Source organism: Sphaerodactylus townsendi, linkage group LG05 (genome assembly GCF_021028975.2).
Source record: "Sphaerodactylus townsendi isolate TG3544 linkage group LG05, MPM_Stown_v2.3, whole genome shotgun sequence".
Classification (NCBI taxonomy): domain Eukaryota; kingdom Metazoa; phylum Chordata; class Lepidosauria; order Squamata; family Sphaerodactylidae; genus Sphaerodactylus; species Sphaerodactylus townsendi.
Window position 1 is genome coordinate 47,627,196 of NC_059429.1, and position 27,278 is coordinate 47,654,473.

Below are 27,278 nucleotides of genomic sequence, written 5' to 3' on the forward strand. Positions count from 1 at the left end.
ACAAATGTCTGCCATGGCAAGATTTCTTGTACGGACTTATTTCCTCTAGCCTCACTTTCATTTTCCTCTCTCCGCAGCATGCAATTCCACTTATAGCATGATTTTAATTTTGCTTCACTGCCAGAGTGGGACAGATTTGCCAGTGGGCACAGCTTTGCCCCAGACCTTTTCCCTTCACCCACAGCCAGCCCACCTAGTCATATCCGCCCACTCTCCCATGCTGCTTTGCATGTTTCCCCCATACCCTCCTCCCTGCTACTGACTTCTTCCCACTTCTTGTCCTGCTGTATCATTTCTATTGCCCATGGTCTCCCTGCTCCTTCATTAAAAATAAATAAATAACCATATCAATTGATTGATAAATTGATACTAACACTAAAAAAATGTAAAAATGATTGGACTAGTTCATCAGTCCAAACACCCGATTTGCCCCTGCCTCTGATCAACAAATCGGGATGTTTCCAGCCTCGTAGCTTTATACACAAGCAATCAGTGATTTCAGACCACACCAGGAAAAGCCCGCCGTTCTTGACATTTCGGTTTACAGCGTATCAGGAGATGGATGATTGTGAACCTGGGGAGCTAAGGGCAGTTCACGTTGTCCTTTTATGGTTTTGCAGTTTGCACACCGCCATTAGTCCCCTCTCACTTCCCACCATCTATGCCCTTTAAATGCTATCATACAACTGGGCAGTCGTTCAGCAATGCATCACAAAGACAGTTGTATATTGGAGGAAAAGAATTACATTTTCTTTCTTAATTTTAGAACCCAACAGAGGTTTGGCTTCATCAGTAGCCTTGTATTTATGGGATTATACGATAGGTTACAAGGGCATTTGGCAACCATATTCCCTCTAGTGCATCTGGCTCCCTTCAGATTCCTATCACTCAGTGACTATGTTATTAATTGATCATGCTCATGTTGCTTTAATATCTCATATGTGTGTGTATACATACATACATACATACATACATACATACATACATACATACATTCTCTCTCTCTCTCTCTCTCTCTCTCTCTGGTCACTTAACATCTATGGACAGATATTTCTTCTTCCCAGCTCCATTGTGATAACTTAGTCCTGAACACATTTTCTTAGAAACAGACTTCATTCAGCCATTTCATTGGAACGCCCTGTGTGCTTATAATTATATTCAAAGGATTCATTTGCTTTTCCTCATCTTAGCATAAATACACTTCCCGCCCCACCCCAGTGACTATTTCTTAAGTCCCTGTTCATAGCAATTTTTCTGTTCAGAGTTTGGAGTGACAATTTTTATTCCCTGTGAGTAAAGGAATAAGTCATGACCAGTGGTGGGATTAAAATAATTTAACAACTGGTTCCAATGGTGGGATTAAAACAATTTAACAACTGGTTGTTTACAAACACCATTTTAACAACTGTTTTTGCCAAAGTGGTGCTAACCTGCTGAATCCCACCACTGGTCATGACCTTCTACATGTTGCTCAAGTGAGCCAGTTATATTTTTCCCATGTCCAAGCTTGAACAAACATGCACCGTTACTTACTAGTTAACTGATCTGCCTCCCCCCCCCCCCATAATTTGTTATGAATCCTCGTATTAATCTAGGGTGGATGTCCAAGTTCATTCTGTGGGTGATTCTTTTTGCAAGCAGATTGAAGAAAACCTGAGTGTTTTATGAGCCAGCCAGCCCATTTTTAAAACAGCTATAGTGGATATGCTAAAAATAGCTATGAATTTTCCATACAGAAGTAGATCCTCAGGATTTTTACAGTCTAAATCTGATAATCTTGGGTCACATCTGGTAGTTTGGTTGCCACAACACAAGCTTTCAGTCTCGGGGGGAGGGAAGTCATGTTCAAAAGCAGCACAATATTTGAAGCATATCCTTATACAGAATATAGCAGGTTTCAAAGAGGCTAATAATAAAGCCACAATTGTATGTAGAAAAAATTGGTAGGGAAAAAAATCTTTCCCTGCTCTTTAACCACTTTGGCTGCATAAAAGAGAAGACAGTTAATAGATATTTTGTGTTTCTTATCACTATTTTAAATTATGTTTCTTAAGAGCAAGTGGTGCTTTCTAGAATCATGAAAGCTTTTCAGGCAGAATCAGAGGTGGGATCCAAACAGTTCTCACCACTTCTCTAGAAGTGGTTACTAATTTTTTCTGGTGCCGAGAAGGGGCTACTAAAGCAACCTCCCTGCCCAATAGGGACTGGAGGTGCATGTGTGCGGCGGCACCACTATTTGAATCCCACCACCATCGGAACCTGTTATTAAAATTTTTGGATACCACCACTGGGTAGAATATATACTTTTAGCATGCCATAGGCTAGATCAGTGGTTCTCAACCTGTGGGTCAGGACCCCTTTGGGGGTCGAACAACCCTTTCACAGGGGTCACCTAAGACTCTCTGCATCAGTGTTCTCCATCTGTAAAATGGATAAATGTTAGGGTTGGGGGTCACCACCACACAAGGAACTATATTAAAGGGTCGCGGCATTAGGAAGGTTGACAATCACTGGGCTAGATGATGTAGGTGGGGGAGAGAAATAGAGGGAACATGTGTACAAGCTTTTAGTTGAAAGTGGCCCCACATGTTGGGGTTTGTCTGTTCGTTTTGCATTGTAATTGCTGCTGAGACAATTTGGACACATGGAACACTCTGCTACCACAGTGAGTCATGGAAAGTATGAATTTACCAGTGTTTAATGTGTTCTCCTATCTTTAATTCCGTTTTGCCAGCTCCTGCTTGTTTGCACTGTAGCTTAACGGGCTCTGGCAGTAATCAAAAGTCTCATTTTATGAAAAGCTCCATCTCCAAAGAGTTATGTTCATATTAATGAGCTACTCTTCCTTCAAGTAAATGCCTACTAAAACTGGTTTACAACTTCTTTTGAGGGCAATAATTTTCTGAATGTAGTCACAAACAGCTGTCATCTGTGTTGCCAAAGGAAAGCTGAAATCCTTTTCAATGCAATTTCCTTTCCTTTGGAGAACAGCATAGTTTATATATCTTGCCTCCCCTATCACTGAACAAAATGACTTCAATTCATATCAGTTATTACAACAGCACACTGATAATTCACAGCACCTTCGTTGGTAATGAAAATCTGGCAAACAGATTGAAGTCAATAGGCTTAAGAGAATATAACTCTGTTTAGGATTGCACTATTCATATTTTCAAAGGTTTAGTTCCACACCGCAATTTCTTTCTTCACATTGCCCCCAAATCTTTATTCTTGCAATCTTTTTGTAAAAATTGTTATACTGTGTATCTGAAACCTGAGTAATACCTCTTTCCTTACCTCACATTCTCTGCCACCTCAGTGTTTATCTGGAAAACATCAGGCCCACAGGTTAAAATAGGCCCTCTTTTCATGTGGCCCTTTTTTAACAGCTGCAGCTAATCTGTTTTTTGATCTCATCCAAACTGAACTCCATGAGCTATGTCAGCTGAATATGGCATTTATAAAGAAAGATTGGACAGGTCTCTTTCAAAGTTCTTCCTGAACAATATGAAAGCTACTGGAAAAACTAAGAGGAGGGCCATCTTCCTTTCATTTCCTGTAGAATCTGCCTTTGTGGAGTTGCCAGAAATTAGACCAAAAAGAAAAAAAAAGTGCTGATAGAAATGCACATATTTCTGTCTGGGTGCTGACAGAAAGGAAAGGAGTGTCAGATGAAGGAAGGTGGTGCCCTAACAGACACATGTGAATGTACGGAGAGATGTGTGCCTCTAGGAATGAGGTACCTGCATATCTGAGAATTCAGACTTATAATATGATCCTATCACGCAGAAAAAAGTTGGCCTGTTCCTAACTGTTCTTCTGTTTCTCTTACATCTTTTTATCCTCAAAACTTCAGCAAATTTGGACTAATTTTAAATCAACAATTTGATCTGCCCTACCGAGCATCATCAAATTGTTGATTTAAAAATTGGATGGTCCAAACTCTGCTCAAAGTCACCAGTACTCTGCTCAGATGCATCACCTCCATGATAGGACACTAAAAGCATTCTCATGCTATGGCAACTTACTATCAAAACAGACAAGGCAATAGGAAATCCATAACAGAACAGAATCTTTCTAGGGTTCTAAAATACTAATGGAAGCCAATCAGTCTTAGGTGTTTGCTCTGAACTTAATATCTGCAGATTGAAACAGAGTGACTGTAACAGTTGAGATGATTTCAAAATTATTTCTCTCCCTCTCCCTTTTATAAATTTGTAGCAAGGCACTTGGCTATAGAGCTAACTTTCCATTTTGACGTAGCCTGCATCCAAGTCTGGTGTACTGAGTGACAGCCTCTCATTTTTCCATACTTTGCAGATGTTGGATTATAGATGTTTATAGTAAATGAATGCCAGATCAGGTAATCCAGCCCAGATGTGGAAGTCCTTTGTGGCATTTGATTTGGAATGAGAATTGAGTTCTTGGTGTAATGTAAGCTCTGATTTGCTCTCTTATACCCACACTCTAGGATGGTGTTTGTACTTAAGTCCATATACATGTGCAGATTAAATAGCTACCTATGACAGCTACTGACACAGAAAGCAAGTTCTCTGCAGAAATCTGTCATGTAGTTGAAACTTCCAGGCTCCATAGATAGGGAGTTGGAACCTCTTCACATGGCATGTTGCTAATGAATGGCTCTTTGTTTGCCATGGCAGCTGCCTCTGTGTGATTGCACGCATTTCTGATGTATTACAGAGCACTGCTTCGCACATTACACTTTCATTCATGGAATGTAAAAATAACAGTTCTTATTTCAGGAATTCGAAATAGTAGCTTAATAAACATTGTTGAGCTGTCTCTAGCTCTGTACAGATGGCCCATCGGTGTACTGACCAACAACATGGGGAGGGAGAGTGGCACTGAGCACACTGGCCTGGTCCTCCCCCTGCACAATTGCCAAGTTGTCTGCATGAAGCAAACGCATGGAGAAGTGTCTGCACATTCCTTCCCTGTGATCAGCAATGCTAACAAAGCAGTGATGCTGATCGTGGAGAGGGAGTGTACGTGTGGATACTTCTGCACGTTTGCTCTGTGCAGACAGCTTGGTGTGCACTTGAGGGTGTGTATATGCAAACTTTCCACACTCATGCCTGCTTTCCTTTTCTGCATACGTGGATGGATTACCAAAATGGGACTAGAGTCCAGCTGATTATTAAAATGAATAGGAGTGGGTTTAGCTCTGGGGATATCTGGAATGAAAATACTAAACAAAATTTCAGTTTTGTATGAGGCTATTCCCTGTATTTACAATATACATTATGTTTTTGAATCAGCATCACTGTAAATACATCCCTCATGAAATGTTTCATGCACTGTAATGAATAAAATAAAAGTGACTGGTCATAAAATTAGTTGAGTCATCAGAGGCTAAATCGATCCACTTCCTTCAGTAGTCCAAGTCCCTTCAGAATGTTCTTCTCTGTATTCAAAAACTCCGCATAATCTTGCTTTGTTTGTTCTTCTATTATTTCCCTGGATCGCTGACCACCACCTGTTGGCTGTAGGTGAAAAAAAAAGTTAAAGACCTACTTCTTAAAATTCTTGGAACATGGTGACTCTTACATTTATGTCAAAGAAAAGATGTATCACCTCCATGAAGTGGACTCTTCTGCTAGTACACCGTTATGGCAACTTGCCAACAAAACAGACAAGGCAATAGGAAATCTATAACAATCTCTCTAGCATCCTAAAAATACTAATAGAAGCCCATCAGGAACGTATGAGGAGATCAGTGATTTAATTCTCTCTTCCTCAGTTAATTTCACTGACTGAAACCAGCCCCTATTCTGTTATCAGCCTTTAGTTCGAAGACTTGGCTTCCACCTCCAGTTTTATTGTACTTGAGGCTCTTGTTATGAGTTTTGATTCGTAATGGCATATGTAGATGTTGATAAGTCACTGGAGATTGTATGTTATCAACTGATTAACATGTTGTCCCTTTATCCTCTTCCCATTCCTAGGTTATGCAAGATTCTCTAACCACTTTTTCCATGCAAAGTGGAATAATGGCTAAAGAAAAAAAAAATTCCAATACAGTAGCCACTAAGAAACAGGAACAAGCATTAAATGAACTATAAGGTCAAACAGAAGAGAGTTAGTTGAAATACTCCTTATCACAAAAAATACATGACTGCCGAGAAAATACATAAGGAATTCATTTGATAATTTAATGCTGACAAGGTAAAATAATGTTTGACTGATCACTTGAAGATAAATATACTATCAAAATGCCCACAGTTCTAGCTTTTCTGTTTTTGGAAAAGATCTTACCATTTTCTTCAATGATTCTTTAGCCAATACCAGTCTTTCTTTGGCTCTGAATTCTTGTCGCTGGTCAAAATACTCGCGGTGTTTGACTTCTCGCTCAAAATAATGATGAACACTGGAATACTGTGATTATGAGAGTATGTTTAGTTCATGAAGGATTTGCTTAAGACTGAGTCAATGTGTCACTGGTTATTGTACTACTGTTGTACTATCATAACCATTCATCTCATGGTTGTCTTCTCCAGACAGGAAAGTTCAGATGGCAAATGATTACACCCTTTTCAACATAAAGAACCAAGGAGATGTGTGGATAAATCCGGCTCATTGTCCTAGACCTTCTTCCTGCTCAAATGCTCTACTGGGTCCTAGTGCCAGCCTTTCAGTTCTCTCATGGCATTGTAAAATGTTATTTCAGCATCGCTTTCATCTAAATCATTAATATCTGTACTGTTAAACTTAGCATTTTGATAAAATAGCAATTATATTGCCCTAGATGCCTGTTAGTAAGACTTGGATTTTCTGAAAAGTTGCGCCTGCCACCTGCTTACCTGTTGCAGGAAGAAGAAAGAAAATAGAAGACGCAACTTTATAAAAAGGCAAAGTCTTGCTAACAGCTGTCCGAGGCAATATAAATGCTATTTTATCAAAGTTCTATTTTATCAAAGTTCTAGAACTTTGCAGTGCAGATAATAATGGTTTAGGCGAAAGTGGCACTGAAATAACAATTTAAAATGCTGCAAGAGAATCTGCACTTCTTTGAAAAGTGGAATCACGCTGCTGTGACTTCCACCAAAGAGCGGAAGTCATTCGTTCTTTATGATGAAAGTGCAATATTCAACAGCAATATAGTTGCCCTAATCCAGCATGGTGGAGAGAGCCAGCATGGTGTAGTGGTTAAGAACAGGTGCACTCTAAGCTGGAGGAACCAGGTTTGATTCCCTTCTCTGCCACTTGAGTTGTGGAGGTTTATCTGGTGAACTAGATTAGCTTGTGCACTCCAACACATGCCAGCTGGGTGACCTTGGGCTAGTCACAGTTCTTTGGAGCTCTCTCAGACCCACCCACCTGTTTCTTTGTGTTTACTGTGAGAGGGGAAGGGAAATGAGATTGTAAACCCCTTTGAGTCTCCTTACAGGAGAGAAAGGGAGGATAAAAATCCAACTCTTCTTCTTCTTCAAATTAGAGGTCATTCCTCAAGTGAAAGCCCTTGCCCAAAGTGCCCAGATTGTGGGCACCATGTGCATGCACCATACCTCACCCTGACGAATAAGTTAGTTAATTGCCATACTAAACTCTATCATACAAACCTCATTAACAGAAGGGTGACTTAATGTCCATGAAATTTCTAAAATATGCAGTGTACCAAAATCATCTGACACTGCTAAGAAGTGTTGCTTGGCTGTAAGTGAAGACAAAAGATATTAGTGCAGTCATACAAAACAGAGTAAAATATTTGTGTTCAGTATATCAGTCACAATGAATATGCCTTAAAAATTTCACTTTGATTCTTGTATTTTCTTGTCTACTAATACCATTTTGCTCCATTACACCAAAGGCTTATTAAATTGTGATGATTATCTGTATACATGATAGGCATAACAATCAAAGCAGAAATCAATCTTTTCTTGCCTATGGCCCACGTACATGCATATAAGAATGCCAAGTTACATCAGAATCATTGGCCACAAATCTCTGAAGATTTCAGGACTGTTAATTCCTAGGATCCTAGGATCAAATAGCATGTTATGTGGGAGACTGATCATTTTCATCTTCTTAATAAAATTCAGCCATGAAGCAGGGAGCTTCCAATTTGACCAAATAGTATTTTCCCCTGGGTCAGCCAAAATGATCACTATTCACTGACTCCTCAATGTTTGTCATAAAAAAGTAAGTGAACCACAAAGATATGAAAAGGTAAGTGAACTACAATGCTGCTTTTTAAAAAAATGAAAAATGACTTTGGAAGGAGCAGGTTTAGAGGATAGAAGCTGCAGGGAAGGCAAGGTGTGTGTAATTCTTATTATCTGCTGTTTCTTTGCTTTAGAGCACCTGAAAGTGACTTTTTCTTCCATGGTGTTCTGAAAAAGTGCATTTTCCCTTAACAAATTTCCCTTAAGCTGCTTCCAAAGCAGCTTTTAATTTTAAAAACATTGTTTCAAAGCTCACTAGTATGCATGTGCGTGTGATATGTTGATAACACTAAGGTTTTGCAGTGCCCATGATTAAATGTTCTTCTTTCACAGTCCTCCTTGCTATTAAGGAAAAAGAGCTACTTGCAGAGGAGATCCCAGGTTTTACACCACACTAGGCTGTGGCCTCTGTAATAGATGGTGCCCCTTTGTTCTCTTTCCTTTCCTTCCTCAGCCATACACCATTTCATAACCCTCCACATCACAGGCTAACTGCCTGCATCCTAAATAGAATGTCATGCCACTTGGCTGTTACTTGGCATGAATTGTGCAGAGTCCTAAAGGTAGAAGTGAAAGGAAATAAATTTTAAAAAATCTTTTAAAAAATATATAGTACATTGACATACATGAGTAGAACCAGGGTTTGATGCTAGTAATCAGTGAAATACAGACATTTTGGGTCTGAGATGGTTCATGCGTTTTCTCCAGTAGGTCCCAAATGTCAATATTTCCATCTTCTCGACCAATGAAGAAAACACCTGCTCTTGATAAAGACCAATGTCCAACTGTGTATCTCTTTGCTGCACAGCTTGACTGAAGTAGTGGTCCACTCTAAAAATTTTAAAAGTGGCAAAAACAAGCATTACAAAAAGACTGTTCATTTAAAACCCTGTATTGCCATATTTCCAGAATGCTTACCATTGGAATGGAAAGAAATTACGATACACAAGCAGACACAGTTCTGCATAAACATATTTCATAGGTTATTGCTATAGTTGTGTTAATTATTTTGCTTATTAATTCTGATTTAACTCTACCATAGAATTTGAAGAGTTTTGGTAGAAATGCTAAGTGACTAACAGAGTGATCCTCACTTCAAGTTACAGCTGCTATGTATCTATCTAGTTAGTACATTTTCATCCCAGTCTTTCTCTAAGGAACATACATGTTTCTTCCTTCCTTATTCTCAAAATAATCTAGAGATGTAAATTAGACTGAGATTGTGTGGCTGGCTCTAGAACCTCTTGTGAGATTCATATCAGGGTTGGGATCTGAATCCAGATCCCAATCCAATATTCTGTTCTCATTACCTTCTGGGTGGGAATGGAATTGTTAATATATTCCTATTTGTTAGAGTATTTCATTAGCATTGTGCCACTGGCACATACCACTTGTGTAAGTACCACTGCCAGGATAACCCCCCAGGAACTAACTGGTTTAGCCTAGGAGGGGCAGAGTCAGTGAATGGAGGCTAGCAGTGGAAGGAAAATATGTTTCCTGGGGAGCTGAATAAAATTTTGCTTATCACCTTGCACAAGGGCTACAGTTTTCTAGTTGAAGATGTAGACTGATTTTTGTGATGCCAAAATTGTTCCTTTTAATGCAACACCAGTGCATTAGAAGAATCTAACAACTGGACAGGAGAAAATGGACTTGCCTCAATAAGTTGTTTCAAGCAAAAACGAACTCCTTCCTTGAATTCATACTGCAAGTTCTAGGTTGCTGTTACACCTTTTTAAATCTACATACATCTTTGTTGTTTGTATTGTTCTATAGGCTGGAAGGTTTTTGGGGTTAAAGAATCTTATTAATTTTGTCTTGTGAATTCTGTTCAAGAGTTAGCCCCAGAGAACCTACAAGGAGAGAGATTATACACACACAGATAGAAGATGGTGGTGTATTTCAAAGTATGCCTGTTAGTTCAGGTGCTGCACCAAAGGAACACAGATTACATTCCCAGATGTACAGCACTAAACTAGATAATTCTGCCTCCCATGTGAATAGATCTATGAGTATGCAGTAGGACAAGGGGGAATTGATTGATGGGGAGCTTTGTTTAAAAAAGGTCATTTTCAGCAAGGGAAGCACTTTGCACAAACAAGAAGCAGCTAAGGCCTGCAACTGTGTGCTACGTGCTTGTTTATAAATAAGGCAAATATTTTAAAATACCATAAATTTTCAATACATGCTCACCCATTGGAAACCAACTCTAGTAGCACTGCCCCTGGAATTTCTCTTCACTCAGAGTGGCATGCAACACTGTCTAACATAGTTTGAGCTACAGCAGGTATTCATCAGGAAGTACAGACTTATGTAAATAACTTTGCATTCACAAAGAAATATTATATAACAGAGAGTTGCCCGCAGGAAACTCCTCTTGGAGCATGTAAAAGAAATATTTTCAGTAATTCAGTGTTTCCCTGATGGAGCTGGTAGAGCTCAAAACACACTGGGACTTACTGGATAGTTGAACAATAATAAATACTTCCTGCATCTGTCTGAACCACTGCATGCTATGTTTGGATTTGTGACTTCCTTGTTTGTGACTTCTCATTCCTGAGGGACATACCATAACTCCTTCTTTCCATATTGCAAAATTCCAGCCTCCAACAGTGAGAATTATGTCTTTGAAAAATGGAGACCTCTGTATCGTATGGACGAGTCCATCATGGGCGTTATGTACTGTGGATGGCTTGTGACCTTTTAAATAAAAAACAGGAATGGTAGTTTTGCACATGCATAAGTTTACCTCATCTTCATACCTTTACAAGTTTTTTAGCATGAGTAATACGTTTCTTTTCCAGGCTTTTCAGAGAGACTGGATGAAGAGAATCCTAGCTCTCACCCCACCCACCCACACACATCTATCAAGGAATAAGCAGATAGCATAATACTCTTTTAATGTATCATAATACTTCCCTATGTCAAGAGTCTCAAAGACTCTGAGCACTTCTGACTGTTAAAACCAAAGAGGATTTGAAGAACAACAGACGTAGTGCTATCCATACAGGTAAGTATGATTATCCTTGTCAGTGGCTATCATGCATACCAGTTAACCCTGCTATTTATGACCCTTTCGTTTAGATTTGAAAATTGTTTAACTGCTAATAGTGCGATTTTCAAATTATTCCCTCAAAGATACTCTTCTAACCCAGTACTTGCTGCCCTGCTGAGTCCAGTTTCGTTGGTTTAATTTTTTTAAATTGTATGCAATGCATAGTGTACAGACCTTAAAACATTTCTGTTGTTGTGTTTACATTTTAGCCATTGTTGACAAAAAAGACTCAATACTCAAGTGCCACAACACATTATGAGAGATATAGTTCTAAAACGAACAGGCAAATTAAAATAAAATAAAAAAAAACTAGTGTCTCCAGATCTGGAAGGCATATCCCCTGGGGATTCTTACAGCCTTGCTACCCAAGAACCAGAAAGCAGCAGATATTACTCCACATTTCAGTAAAGGATCCAGGGCTTACCTGGGAATATATAAGGCAGTGAATCTAATGTTTGTTCCAGGGAAATGGCTATTAAAGGCAGAATTATTAAACACACAGAGGAATGAAGGCAACTGAAAAATAATTAGCATGGCTTATTCGAAAGGAATAATCAGAGTGATCCAATCGAGATTATATATTTGAAGCAAGGCTTTTGATTAATTTCATCATCAAAAACCTCTGAGTAAATTATGCAGGCAAGGGATTAGATATGTTAAATCTCCAGAAATTTTGAAAGCAAATTTTACAGGATTTGATTTTTTTTTAGTGGTTTCCAAAATCTTTTATTTTTTCTATCAGAACAAATAAAGGAACAGTCCTCAGAAAGATGCGGGTGGGTGGTTTTCCCCACTGACTTTTTTGTTCTTTTTCTGGACCTTCACGTCTCAACATGGGATAACAATCTTATTGATTAAAACCTAATTAAACAAGAGGAAGCAGGGGTTTATAAAACTATGTATATCACTAGAAAAAGTGGATAAGTAGAATTTCTTTTCCCTCAACCACAGCATTAGCACTCGGGGGCATCTGAAATACTTCTTTACTCAATGAGTTAAGGCAGTAGACATGGAGATGGGCACAGGATTGGCTTAACAAGGGCATTAGACAAATTCATGAAAGGTCAGTCAATGAACAGATGTTAGCCACGGTGACTGAAAGGAACTTTCACATCCTCAGAAGAGGCACCATGGCTGTGGGGAGATTTTAGCCTCTATGCCCTCCCAACTGGTCAGCCACTACATGAAATAGAATATAGGAATAGTTGGACTACTGGTATAATCCAGTAAATCCAATATAATCCAGTAAATCCAGTAAATCGCTTAAATTCAGAACAATCTTTCATCAAGCTGAGGAAGTTTAACATACCAAGTAGTCTTCCTGAGTCACCATCTCTTTCTATCTTCCAATCTGTACAAAGGACTTCACCATCCTGTAATGCCACAAAAATGCAGTAAACAAGTGAAACAGGAGGTTTGAGGAAAATATGGGTTATAATGGGCTGGCTCCAACTTTTCTGCTGATGAAAAACAGAGGAGCTATACTGGGGATCATGGAATCGAAACAGATAAAAGACATGTAGGATTGGGGCTTTAATGGAGAGAGGATTGAGCATAAAAACTGGCTGGATCTAACCCAATTTCTTTACTCAATTTTCGATTCGATTTGAATACCTTTTATGGCATATAAATAGTTCAACATCACAACATAACAACAGCCATCAGTTACAACTTCAGACGAGTTAAAATAACACCATTAAAAAATTTGGCCACCACTTCCAACAACTTGTAGCAGTGGCTATTTAAAAGATAGATAACCTTCTGGTTATCCGTAATACCTTCACTTCCACGCAGGAAGGGGGTTATGAACTTCTTCCAATTTATCTCATAAAAAGGGCAATTTTTTAACTCAAAATTTGGTTTCTTTTAAGTTCACAGAAGTCTTTGGACAATGGAAGTAATTCTGTGCATTACATTCATATTTGGAATGTAAGTTGTGAACATGCACAAAAAATGCTTGATGCTTTAGAAGTCATTTATAAATTTTACCATATGTCTTAGTCTCCAATTTTGGCATTGAGACCTTGAGTTCATGAGTCAAGAGACAAGAGCAGTGGAACAGGCAATACTAGACAAACATTTACACAGCTTTTTTAAAAAAAGGGAAAATAGAAATACTAAACCTGAGTTCCCCAATGCAGCACCCCATAGGCACTGTGGCTCCCAGCAGTATTTTGCCTGACATCCACCAAGCTTTTCAGAAAGTGGGTGGAGCCGCTGTAAGCAAGCAAGCACCAAGAAATGTTGGGGGGGGGGGGGCACACAGGAAATGAGTGTTGGGCAATGCATTTCTGAGTATGCATCCAGAATTGATGTCATAACATTGGGTGTCGGTCTAAGCATTTCTTAATTTAAGAAATTCCAAGAGTATCATCCTGACACCATGATGATGCTTCTGAGTACATACCTGGAAGTGTCATGGTGTTTAACTTGATGCCAGCCTCTCCCCCCACCCCAATTTTCCTCCCACTGCTTCACACAGTTGCAGTGGGAGCCCAGGGGCCAGAACCAGATAGCTCCCAGCCCCCACTGCTGCTTAGTGGAGTAGAGAATGCAAAACAGGTGGGGGAAACTAGTGTCAAGCAACACTGCTATGCTCATTGGCTGTGCTAATTCAAATGAAAGGATTTTCAACTGCAACAGCAGCCACAACCCCTGGAGATGACAACTGATAAGCACAGGCTTTCCTTAGTCAGTCTGTGGCTCCATTCCCTCTTCAGGTTTTCCTTCTTTTTAGTTCCCCTTTCCTTTCTCCACCAGCTCCAAGTTTTCCTTTCCTTTCCTTTCCTTTTCCTTTTTCTTCCTCTCTTCTTCCTCCCTCCCTTAGATTTTCCCTTATTTCTGTAATGGCCCAATCTGGAGCAGGGGAGGGGCAAAGGAAGTTGTGGAGGTAGCAGGGTCCTACACGGGCCAATTTGCCCTTCCCATGCCACTTACCCTGCAGAAGAGCAAATTCAATGGCAGGTGGCTTCCGCAGACCTCCACAACAGCCAGATGTAGCACAGAGCACTGTTTCAGCACTCCTGCATCCCTGCCAGCTCCACTGGCAGAGTGGGGGCATTCTGGAGGCGTGGCTGGGGGAGGAGCCAACTTTAGTTGGCTTCCACCCAGCTTTGTCTCCCGAGACACCAGTGCCCAGGGCATCAATTTATGCCACCCTTTGGGGTTGTATAAGCTCACTGAGCCTAAGACAGGGCATTTCTGAAGTGGGGAGGGTTTGTGGGTTTTTCTGCATTTTGCTTCCCTGCACCACCAAAGCAATGCCCCCCCAGTGATCTGGATTAAGCTGCCTTTTTTCTTTTGCAAAGTGTGGAGGGAAATATTAGATTTGATATTTCTGGTAGCAGCCATTTTGTGGCAATGCTCACCACCCCCATCAAAATTCCAATGATGCATGCAGGCTCAAAAACACTGGGGACCCATCCTAAATAGAATAGTTAATTCAGAATAAAGCAGAAAATCATAAGCAACTGCCTTATCATAAGATACCAGGGGTGGGTGGGTTGTTTTTTTGAGATCTCCAGACTGAATTAACTTGGCTTGCCTAGAAGCTCAAGTAATATTACTTTTTAAAGGCTAGAAGATTAGGTGAAGTTTCCACATACATGGACAGGGGAAGGGTCAGAGACCTACAGCATACTTTTCTATATTAAAGCAATTTTTCCAAAGTGGATCCCTGCTTTGGAGGGTTAAACAACTCATAAGGCTATTCTGGTAGCTGTGAACTCTCTATTGTGAGAAGAGGTTTAAGTCACACTTCAAAAGGTCCCCTGTAACAGACTGGCCCCTTCCGCACATGCAAAATAATGCGTTTTCAAACCACTTTCACAACTGTTTGCAAGTGGATTTTGCTATTCCGCACAGCTTCAAAGAGAATTGAAAGCAGTTTGAAAGTGCATTATTCTGCATGTGCGGAATGAGCCAGAAGAGGCTGATCAACTCTCTGATGTGTTTTCACATTCTGCTAATCCAAGATAAAGAATTCACTGGTCAATTCATCAATTCATCATCATTGGTTCACATGAATATTTAGAATTGTATCTTTCACCCTGCTTAGCTAAAGGTGATCTTTTAACAGGCCATGGAAAATGCCTTCTTTCAGCAGCACAGATTTTCATATCGGCAGAAATCACCTTGCAACCACAGACTGCATGACCCTTAGTTTAGCAGAGTAGCAATATACAATCCATTATGTTGTTTTCTCCATCAGCTTTTTGTTCCGTTTACAGCGAAGAAGTATTTAAAATGTCAACTTACTTCAGTTCCAACAAAAAAGACGGTAGTGATATTTTCCAGCAGCTTAGGTGGTTTTACGGATGGGGTTGTTACCTCGCTATATGGTAGTTTATCTTTAGATGCCTCTTGTCTGACTTGCAATTGTAACCTGTCTTTTAAAAAATGGGTATAAAATTATTGCTGAACAAAGTTACCAAATCGAATACTTTACCTTTGAGCACTGACAGAGGTTGGCAAGTGGAGATATTTGTTAAGAAAGGATACTAATTATTAACTGATCAACTTTCCCTTTGCCTTGATGAAGAGTTCTGTGTGAACTGAAAGCTTGCACACTCCCAGCTCATATATTTTTCACTTTATGTGTGAAAACAGACACACTAAATGCAGCAATCATGTTTTTCAGATATTAGTTTAGTGCTGCAAGGAGAAGGATACAGTTCCATGGCAAACACAATCAACTTTAATTGTAATTGTCCTGGAATCACTTCAAGTATAACTGAGATGTGTAGTTCAATGGGATTGCTTCAAGTCAGAATTCACTAACTCCCTCACAGATTATACGTCTCAGATTTATTTAGGGGAATTCATGACAATTAAACCAGTTTCAGCATATAGCATATGGACAGGCTGTTAGGAAGCATATAGGGCATTAAGGAGTCTGTACGGCTTCTTCATCAATGCACATGTTTTACATTCTTCACAAATGCATGTTTTGCAGGCATAAGCAGAAAACAGAACATAATATTACCACAAAGATGAACTGAAGACTGGCAGTAGCTATTAAATGAATTTGGCTACAGTTTTAATTATGCTAACAACTAAGAAACATTTTCCCAAACACATGAGAGTGAAATTTAGCATTACCTTGTATTTTGGTGTAGTAGTGCTCCTCTCTGAGGCTTATTTTGACTGGGCTGTATTCTCCACCAGTATCTGACTTTGGCAGACTTAACTGTGTTAGAAGGTAGGGCAAATTCATTAGTTTTTTTTTAAATCTGGAGTTATAAGAACATAAGAACAAGCCAGCTGGATCAGACCAAAGTCCATCTAGTCCAGCTCTCTGCTACTCGCAGTGGCCCACCAGGTGCCTTTGGGAGCTCACATGTAGGATGTGAACGCAATGGCCTTCTGCGGCTGTTGTTCCCGATCACGTGGCCTGTTAAGGCATTTGCAATCTCAGATCAAGGAGGATCAAGATTGGTAGCCATAAATCGACTTCTCCTCCATAAATCTGTCCAAGCCCCTTTTAAAGCTATCCAGGTTAGTGGCCATCACCACCGCCTGTGGCAGCATATTCCAAACACCAATCACACGTTGTGTGAAGAAGTGTTTCCTTTCATTAGTCCCAATTCTTCCCCCCAGCATTTTCAATGAATGCCCCCTGGTTCTAGTATTGTGAGAAAGAGAGAAAGAGAGAAAGAGAGAAAAATTTCTGATATGCCCCTGGAACAGAAAGAAAGGCTACACATTTCACATTAGTGTAAAATGAAGTGTTAGTTACTCAGTATAGCTTTCCCCCCCTAAAACAGTTTCCGTTCTGTTGCAGATACAATATGTGATCCCACCAAACCAGTACACTTTTAAACATGGTGGTTTCAACTGGCTGGAGTTTACGGCATGCTTAATCCTTCAGGTGAAATTAATTTTTTTAAATAATCTATTTACTTTATTTGTAGTCTGTCTTTCTCATTGAGATTCAAGGTGGATTGCAGAATGAGAAGACAATGCAATAAAAAACAGTGCAATACATACAACAAACAAAAAATCCTGGATTATAAAATTAGAAAACAATGCAATACAAACAGCACAAGACATGCAGCAAACAATGCAAGAAAAGTCATTTTAAAAAGAATCCTCTTCAATTTACAAAATTGTCATTTTGAACAATCCAATTTTGAGGTAATTTTATTTCCCTTGCACAAAACACAACCTTTTGAACAACAACAAAAAAACCCCACAACCTTCTGAACAACAAACCCCCTAACCTCCTGTTGTATATATTCTGTGAAACAACAGAAATGAGGGAGCCCTCCTGGCCTCACAAGGCAGGTAATCACTCCAAGTGGCAGCCACAACAAGAGTTGACACCAGCATGAGTAGGATCTGATCTTATCCATTGGCAAGATGACACCTTCAGAAGGCTTGGCTTAGCTGTTATAGCACAGCGATTAAAAGTAAAAGTCAAGGCCTAGGTACATCAGTACATATTGGCTGTTCTCCGATAATTCTGTGTAATGCTGTACCTTAAGGAGGGGTCTCCAGGAGAGATCTAAGTGCTTGAAAGTAGTTGGCACATCAGATGGACATGTAATTATCTTGTCATCTTTCTTCTTTTCAGCCGAAGGTTGGAGGCCAACTTTTTGAGACCGGAGATCCCAAAATAATATTGAACTGCACAGAAAGAAAGCAATGACAGAAGAGCAGAAAAGGCCTGATGAAGTAGCAGGCCCAGAATCTTTCAATCAGGTTTTCTGTACTTTATCTGAGCAAACAGTCTTTGATGAGAGAAACAGACAAAAAGAGCAACATACATTAAGTGCCTCAGGCAGAGGCTTATCTAGGGAAAACGTAGCCCGGTGCAAAATCTTAATTTTCTGCCCTCCTTCCCCCCACCCCACATATGGGCGGCTGCCCTCCTCCACCAGAATCAAACAACATTTTTTGCACCAGGTCTTAAAGTCAGTGAATGGATCTGGGGGAAGGAGGAGGGGTATGGGGGCGATTTTCCGCCCCCACGTAACTAAATGGCTGCAGCCCAGGTAGTCTGGGCAACCAACATACATTTCATTTGGTGCCCATAGACAATATATTCTCCTAACAGCATTTTTAATCATGCAGCAATTGACAAGGGAAAACATTGTTACTCATGTGAACAACTTATGATGCATCAAGTTCTAAATACAGACCACAATAAAGATATTACTTGGCTCCCCCTGCGCTCCCCCCCGCTCCCCTCCCCCGGTGGCACAGGTATGAAACAGTAACAGTTGAAGAGGAATTTAGTCTGTTCCATGACAGATACAGGCTGGCAGCAAAATGGGTCTGTCAAGTTTCTGGTGGGTTGTTGTTGGCTAATCGATCTCAAATGGCATACTTGAAAGTGTGGAACAAGTTGATAGCGAGTGAGTCTGTTTAAACTCTCCTTGTTAATTGTTCTGAATGATTTTAGAAGGATGCCCCCTTCTTTTGAATTCCACACAGGCCGAAGAAGACTCATGCACTTGTTCCTGGATATGGTTAATAGTTATTATCCTGATTAAGAATATTCTTGTATGGTTATACTACACTAGAACACTTATTTTTTAAGGTGGAACAAGTTTCACACAGCTGAATCTTGTAAGTAACTTTTTTGAATAGCTCAACATATCAGGACAATTATCCCCTTCTCTCCCTTTCCCTGCACAAGAAGCAATCTTGGCTAGCTACATGAAGCAATGGGAGGAAAAGGGGAGTTGAGGTATGGGTGTGTGGGAATCAAAAACAGGCTTTTTGGGCAATAAAACTTTATAAAACCACTACCAGTCAGGAGAACTAGTGATGAGTTGTACACAAATTCCAGCTCTGTTCTCAAAGACAGTGCCCATTCTGTTAACCTAAGACATGGGTATAAAAAGCAAGACAAATGACATTTAGCACCATAAGTTAGAATGAGTGATCAATATCTAGAAGGGCAGAAAGTCTCTGTCAACACAAGGCAAAGGGAGAGATTATCAAGCAAAGGCTTCTTTGATTTATTTGCAAAATTTCTCATAGATACTGTTCAATTTATGTGCAATAGAAACAACAGAATACAAGACTGCAAAGTTTGTGCTAGAAATCATAGCCTTTAAACTTTATCAAGAAGATTCAAGATTTAGTTTGCTTTTTACATCCATCAACTTCAAATTTCAAAATAATAAGTTTCACAATTTTAAAGTTGGACAACATTTATTCAGGGCAAATTAGTGCTACCAAGGACTCTCCAGCATGCATGGATTTCAAAGTTATCTTATTTATATATTTTCAAAATATTACCTCATATTAAAATCATCCCTAGAAAAACCTGACTGTCCTACTTAATTGGGCACACAGCCTGGGCAAATTTATTTTCTACATTCTTATAACAGTAAAACCTCATCCAAGATTTATAATACTTTTAATTCTAACAGAAATATATCAGTTTTAATTACTAAATATTTAATGACTAAACATCATCCACTTTGTTTGGCTGTCTGTTTCTGGGTACAATTCATCTTGCCAGTTCTTACCTATAAGGCCGTATATAGCTTGGGGTCAGGGTACTCCTACCATGTTGCCCAGCCTTCCAGTCAAGAGCCTCTTCAAAAACCCTGTTCTCTGTTCCCTCAGCTGCAGAGGTAAGGCCAGTGATAACCACCTACTGGATTTTATCAGTGGTAGAATCTCATATTTGGAATTCTCTCCCCCTTGAGGCTTGCCTGATGGCTACTTTACTGTCCTTTAGGTACAGGCCAAAACATTTCTCTTTACCAGCCTTTTAACAAAGGATTTCGTCTCTTTACCAGCCTTTTAACTAAGGGGTTTTGTCTTTTTAGATGTTTCATGAGCCTGAGAGCTGTTCTATCAATATAATTTTAGAGTGATCCATGTGGTGTTACATCCAGGGTTGCTGCTGTTGACCATTTTTTGTTGGCATGTTTTTATTGACGTGGTTAGTTTTATTTGTGCTTTTATTGCATTGCATTGCATTATTTGATTTGTATACCGCCCTCCCCCGAAGGGATTGACATTATTTTTACTATGTTTGGTTTTACTGCTGTGAGCCACATCAAACAGATCTGGCAAGACACCATACAATAGACTTTCATTTCAGATATGACTCAGTATAATGCTCATTATTCTGTTGATATTCCTTTAACTCTGAAGTCTTATATTTCTAATTAATACATTTCTTATATCTTCTGATTTAGCCAAGGTCTTCTCTTATAATTACCTAATGACTTAGCAACCTGCAGACCCTTTATAATTTCTAAAGCATCTCCAGATATTTACTGGAATAGGACATTCTCATGTTTTGGTCTGCAAATGTATTTTCAGTTATGTTATTGCCAGCATTTGTGCCTCAATATTCTTTACTACATTTGTGACCAGTGACATTCAGGCCACCAATAACATGCATTTGAGACAATGTTCTGGGGACTAAAGTGTTTTCCAAATGGTTTCTGAATACTGCAATTTTTGTCTCACAATAGCCTTTTCAGTCATTATGTTCTAATACACACAGTAGTGGGATTCAATTAATTTAGCTACTGGTTTGGGTCCCCCATGCCGTCCCTCACACACACACCCCGTTCCACTTACCTGGCTGCTGTGAGGACCGTGGCTTGCCCAGCAGAGGTCTTTTCCTCAGCCTTGGGCCCAGGAACACAGCTGGGAGACCTCTCCCCTGCTGGGGATTGCACCGGTGTTGTCCAGCCAAGTTGCATGGCGCCGGTGAGATCCTCCAGCGGGGGAGGGAAGGGGCTTCCCGCCTGCATGGTTAGGAGACCTCTTCCCTCTGGGGACTGCACCAGAGTTGTCTGGCCAAGCTGGATGGCGGCGGCGAGATCCTCCAGCAGGGGAGGGAAGGGACTTCCCAACTGCGTGACTGGGAGACTTTTCCCTGCTGAGGATCGCACTGGCGTTGTCCGGCCAAGCTGGACAGTGGCAGCAAAATCCTCCAGTGGGGGAGGGAAGGGGATTCCCGGCTGCATGGCTGGGAGACCTCTTCCCCGCTGGGGATCGCACCGGTGTTGTACGGCCAAGCTGGATGGCAGCAGCAAGATCCCCCAGCAGGGGAGGGGCCTTCCCAGCCATGCAGCAGGCCCCCGGCCTTAGGCCCAGCCACGCAACCAGGAAGGCCCCTGGACAACACCAACATAGTGCCGCTGGACAACACCAACGTGATCCCCAGTGGGGAAGAGGTCTCCCGGTCACGCAGCTGGGCCCGAGGGGGAGGAAAAAGCCCCGGCAGGGCCATCCATGGTCTTCCGCAGCAGACAGGTAAGTTATCAGCAGCAGGGGGCGCAGTGGTGGGTGGGAAGCGCACACTGCAGTGGGGGCTTGCTCCTCCTCCCCTAGGGTGGTGGGATTCAGGTGAATTCAGCCGAATCTTAGCTACCAGTTCTACCAAACCAGTGCGAATCAGCTGAATACACGTATAGAGAAATCACTGTGCACATACTCCTTTCAATATGCCTGATAGCCACTTTTTATGCAAGGGTTAGCAAGGGACAACATGTGAGTTTTCAATCCGGTTCAGACAAATAGCCATCATCATATCAGGAACAGTGCATGAAGGACGTTCTCCCCATATGCTTTCTAAACTGCTACAACTGAAAAGAGTTTGCATGTACTAACTATCCTAGCAAAAAACTGGGGTTCTGTTTACAATTAAAGCTTAGTATAACTAGTGAGTGGTCCCTGTTTTTTTCTGGATTAGATATGAATTTCACATAATTGATCCTGCTATATGTTTTTTTTGTCATGTCGTCTCCATTAAAAATCTTCACAGTGAGGATCCATTAACTGCATCAGAAGCAGTGAGCTGGAATACAGTGGTTTAGTCTCAAAAATGCCACAAGATTCAGTAATAATGGAAACATACCTCAAAAGTGTCTGGCAGCCACTGAAGATCCGTAATAACAGATTTGTGGCCATATTCTATGGAAGAGACTGCACAGTATCTCAACATGTGTGGCTCCTTTGCAAGTTGTTGCTCCACCATGAAGGATGGCTAAAAGTGAAAATGGAATTTTTTAGTTTTCAGGAACTTTATATAATGTGTGTGTAAAGCACGATCAAGGTGCAGTGGACTTATGACAACCCCCATGGGGTTTTCAAGGCGAGAGACATTCAGAGGTAGTTTGCCATTGCCTGCCTCTGCATTCTAACCCTGGATTTCCTTGGTGATTTCCCAATCAAATAGTAACCAGGCAGAGGCGTTGCTTCCACAGGGACATCTGGGAACAAATGCCCTGGGTGGCTGCCATTCAGTCATGTGGGGAGAATGACCCCCCACACCCCTCCTCCTTCCCCCCTGGAGCCCTCCTTGGCTTGATTACAGCCCAGCCCGACTTGGCAGTTGGCAGCAAGCAAGCAAGGAAAGAGGTAAGGCTTGGATCGCCCCGCCTCCTGCCAGGCCCTGCTCTCTGCCCGCTGCTTCTGCCTGGAGAGTCCCATGCTGTGCCCTGCAGGGCAAGCACTCCCCAACTTCCCCCAACCTCTATGGGCCCTTCCCTGCCTCCCGCACTCCACGAGGAAGCCTAGGCTTGCGGAGCAGCTTCGTGGCCCCTTCCCTGCCTTTGTGGCCCATTCCCTTTGTGGCCCCACCCCTGCGTGGAATTTTGGATCCTGCTACCCCCACCCTAACCTACAGCTTCCTCCCCTCACAAGCCTCATTTTCTAACTTTCCCCCACCCCAACCCTCACTTTACCTCCCTCCCCTACCCCAATACTAACTCCCCACCCTCCCCACCCTCATACTCATCTACCAACCCCCAGCCACTTTCCACCCTTCCCCACCCAAATCCTAATCTTTCCACCCTTCCCCTACCCCTAGTCACACATTCCAATCCTCCCCACCCCAAGCCTTACCTTCTAATGCTCCCCCATGCCAAGCTTCATCTTGCTAACCTTCCCACACCCCAGCCCTCACCTTGCCACTCTCCCCTACCCCAATACTAACCTGTCAACCCTCCGTACCTTCATACTCACCTTCCAACCTTCCTACCACCCAAAGCCTTACCTTTCAACCCTCCCCCACACAACCCTCACCTTGCCACCCTCCCCCACCCCAACACTAACCTGCTAACCCTACCCACCCTCATGCTCTCCTACAATTATCCCCCACCCCTCGCCACATCTTCCACGCCCACCACGCTAAGCCTTACTTTTCAACCCTCCCCCATGCCTCACCTTGCCACCCTGCCCCACCAGAACCCTCACATTTCTGACCTGAAGCCTCTCATTCCACCCTCTCCCAATCTGCCACCCCAAGCCTGCCCTTTCAACCCTCCTACCACCCAAAGCCACTCTGTCCCATCCTCCTCCACTCCAGCCCTTACTTTGCCACCCTCCCCCCACCCCACTCCTTTCCACCCTGCACCTATCTTCACCTTCTTTCCTACCTCAAGCCACACTCTTCAACCTGTCCCACCCCAGAGCCACAGATGCATGCTCAGGTAAGTGAGCAAGGGTGGGGTGGGGACTTCTAGAGCCTCCCCATTGCTGGGGAGATCCTTCCTCTTCTACCCTTTTTTAGGGCCCACTGCATCTCCCCAGCAATGGGCTTTGCTGCTAGTAGATTGTTTGGTCATGGTGGGGGAGGGCAACTGCCCATACCGGTGGGGGGGGGCATGGCAAGAAACTCATAATCCTTTTGCCCCAGGCTCCATTTTCCCTAGCTACATTTTTGTAACCAGGGCCACCCCTACTTCGCTTCCAAGATTGAATGAGATTGAGCTAGCCTCAGCCACCCAGTTATACACACACACACACACACACACACACACACACACACACACACACACACACACACACACACACACACACACACACACACACACACACACACACACACACACACACACACACACACACACACACTATTTTAACTTTATCCTGTAAATCTGCAACTTTTTCTGAAGTTCACAAAGACAAATTAAGTCTGGTGAACAGACATTCAGCTTCCATTTGTGTTTTTAAATTATAACAAATTTTGTTAGCAACATACAGCACACAATAACTTCAGAAATTCAGTGATATAACCTGGCCTATCTGACTGTCCCGCATTTTGGGAGCTCCATAAAAACTACTGATGAGCATACCATGTTCAACATCTGCAATCAACCATGACCCAAACATGCAGCCCATTCTTCTGCCTCAAACTCTGCCAAACAACTTTGCAGCTGCACAATAGCTGTGCTGATAGTTTCATTCCCTTGTCTTCACCTGTGCATTGGGAGAGTTGATTCTACCCAGAGTCATGGCTAGATGGCTCAGGTAATTTAATTACATGAGGGGGGAACTATGCTTCCTCTAAGACTGTGAAAATGGATGTGCACAAAAAAATCCCTGTGCATGAACTTAAGGCCTGAACAGTAAAACTGAAAAAAAATACAATGTTAATCACTGGCTGAATGACCAATTTGCTCCCTGTTTATTTATATGATTGGCTGCCAAGCTACATGCAGCAGCAACAGGTCTGTGGGTGAGGGAGAAAACAGGACTCTCAATGGGCTGTGTGAGACAGTGCAAGCATGAAACTCTGCAGATTGTACTGTACTATGTTATATTGTGCTTTTTGAATACCTGAGAAACAGATTTGAACTGGTTGCAAACAGCAGAACAGGTTGACAAAAATTCAGTTGCATTTGAACTGCATATGAGCCCAATGGGGGTATCTGAGCATTCTAATAAAAAGCAGTTCCCCCTGTTCTAGTAGAATACACTCTGCGGATCCTACTAGAGATTCCAATTGAATTATCTTTCAGTAGTTCAGCTTTCTTCCATAATGCATATTTAAGTAACTCTGTGTTAACAATTTAGATACATAAATTTGTGTTGTTTGCATTACTTCTTTTGTTTTTCATTAAAATAAGTCCTCCATGTCCTTAAGTACTGCATGTATGGGTACCTACATGCACTTAGAAAGAGTGGATGAGACAATCACTGTCTCCTATTGTGACAATAAAAACTACCATGGCTTTATCTGTCTCCTGTTTATATGTCAGATTGCCCACACAACCATGTACTCTAGAATGACTGAAGCATGGGCAGAAATTGATTAAAATAAAGAGCTAACCATATTGACTGTGGTTCTCTTGCCTCCTCCACCTGTCTTAGGATCCCGTAACCTGTCTTCATACTGTGAAATGTCCCACAGTACAACCTAAGTGAAAGAGACAACATATTGAGAGGTAATATAACAGAAGAATGAAATATGTTTCTACAGAATGTATGAGGGTGGTTACAGAAAGGAAAGCACTTTATAATAATAAAAATTAAGATTCTTTTTAAAAAATAGCTGTTTCCAGTACTGAAGAATTCCACACAATGATCTAAGCCTCCTGATGTACTGTTTTATTTTGGATTACCAAAATAATGATGTGATACAAAATCACTAACATTGTACAAGATTGAGAATAGACTGATGAGTAAAATTCACTTTGTGTACACCATGAGCAGACAGTTTGAAGGTTTTTGAGAAACCACAAATAAACTTAGGCCAGCACAGGACACATAATTATCTCCTTCTTATGTTTTATTTCCCACTATCAAAATTTAGACTGTAAACTCATTAAGGGCAGCAATCCATCTCCTTTGTTAATGTAACTACATAAAACTTCATGTACACTGATGACGAGGAGCACACATCCTTGTTTGTTTTTTACTGACATTCATTGATACAAATTGGAAAGGAAAAATGCTAAAGAACAACTATTACTTTCTGAGTCTTCTTTGGAGTGTTACTAGAAGATGTTGTCAAAATAGGGGTTGTACCTATTTGAAATTTGAAATTGTAATCATGAAGGCCCCATTTGCATGAGGTTCATGGACTGTAAGGATGGAGACACTTCTGTCCTTTTGTGTCATCTAATGTCTGGCCTGATACTGATACTCTTAGGCCCTTTCCACACGGGCCAAAGGGTGCCCCTGCACTGGCAGGAATTCTGATGGAGGGGTGGGGGCCGTTCGCACGGGAGCGTGCGAGCGGCCCCCGGTGAGGCCGGCACAAGAGAGGTGGCTCCGCACGGAGCCGTCTCTTCCCCATCCCTCTCCCACTCACCTCGTCGTCTTCGTCACCCTGCTGGCCTCCTAAGCCCACGCTGCCCTCCGACCTCCAGGGGTTGGAGGACAGCAAGGGAGGGTCTTAGGAGGCCAGCAGGGCGGCAATGGCTTACCTAGGTGAGTGGGAGAGGTGGACAGGGAAGGCTTTGGCGTGTTCCCAGCGGTGCCCGTTCGGGCGCAGCATCCGGCTGAGGGAATGTGCTGTTTTCCAAAAACCTACCTCCAGGAGGGAGGTTTTTGGAGGCGGCCTGACGCCGCCCTGGGGGAGGGGAGCCAGGTCGGCGCTGCTGCGTTTTCGCAGCGCCGCCTGTGCGAACGGCTCCCTGGGGACAGAGTTTTTCCCGTCCCCAGGGCGCCATAAATGGCCCGTGCAGAAAGGGCCTTAGATTTTAATGAGGAGCTGGTTTTTGATCTCATGTTAATTAGCTCCACCCTCTTTCCCCCAATGAGATAGGATACTGCTACTACAGTTTGTCATCTGAACTTCTACAGAGTGTCAGGGAGAGAAAACTATATATACTGCTGGTCAGTTATAAAGGGCCTATACTCTATCCCACATAAAGATGGTAGTAGATTGTATATTCCTCTGCCACAGAACAAAGCATGCTGCACCCTGCTCTCCCCATCCGTTTGAAAGTTTGAAAGTAAAAATACATTTTGGCATACATGCTCTTACATCAAAGTACCATGTTCAATAATGCACAAAATAATGGATTTGACAAAGGCAGTGAATGAAAATGAATGATAATTCTCACTCGTTTGGAAGCATACAACTTTCTCAACTGCTGCACCTCAACTGACTGAACTACAATCTTTATGTGGAACAGAGTATATTTTTATACATGAAAATCCCTGGCTAAACATTGGCTATAGAAGGACAGAAAGTAGATCCTAATACCTGTCCATTTATACAGCCTCCTGCGATGATGTTGGGGTCACTTGGTGAAAACTGAAAGCAATAGATGTCTTCAGGACACTCCAGCATTAGCTAGAAAATATAATATCAAGAGGGTGGG

At 41.7% G+C, this 27,278-nt stretch overlaps 1 protein-coding gene across 7 annotated transcripts in view; it reads right to left on the bottom strand.

Moving 5' to 3' along the window:
* Nucleotides 1-5,219: 5,219 nt before the first annotated feature.
* Nucleotides 5,220-27,278, bottom strand: part of DNAI3 (dynein axonemal intermediate chain 3) — a 54,084-nt gene continuing 32,025 nt past the window's right edge. For 6 of the 7 annotated variants that reach the window (XM_048498078.1, XM_048498077.1, XM_048498075.1 and 3 more), the window contains 13 exons: nt 27,161-27,250; nt 25,277-25,363; nt 22,079-22,207; nt 18,994-19,067; nt 17,718-17,865; nt 16,339-16,426; nt 15,496-15,626; nt 12,548-12,611; nt 10,753-10,883; nt 8,810-9,014; nt 7,581-7,672; nt 6,277-6,396; nt 5,220-5,504 (listed from right to left, as the gene is read on the bottom strand). In XM_048498078.1, coding sequence (XP_048354035.1) covers nt 5,367-5,504; nt 6,277-6,396; nt 7,581-7,672; nt 8,810-9,014; nt 10,753-10,883; nt 12,548-12,611; nt 15,496-15,626; nt 16,339-16,426; nt 17,718-17,865; nt 18,994-19,067; nt 22,079-22,207; nt 25,277-25,363; nt 27,161-27,250 — 1,497 coding nt within the window. In that variant the 3' untranslated portion in view covers nt 5,220-5,366. Of the gene's footprint in view, nt 5,505-6,276; nt 6,397-7,580; nt 7,673-8,809; nt 9,015-10,752; nt 10,884-12,547; nt 12,612-15,495; nt 15,627-16,338; nt 16,427-17,717; nt 17,866-18,993; nt 19,068-22,078; nt 22,208-25,276; nt 25,364-27,160; nt 27,251-27,278 lie in introns of those variants that run through there. The other variant, XR_007244625.1, reaches the window with a different exon arrangement.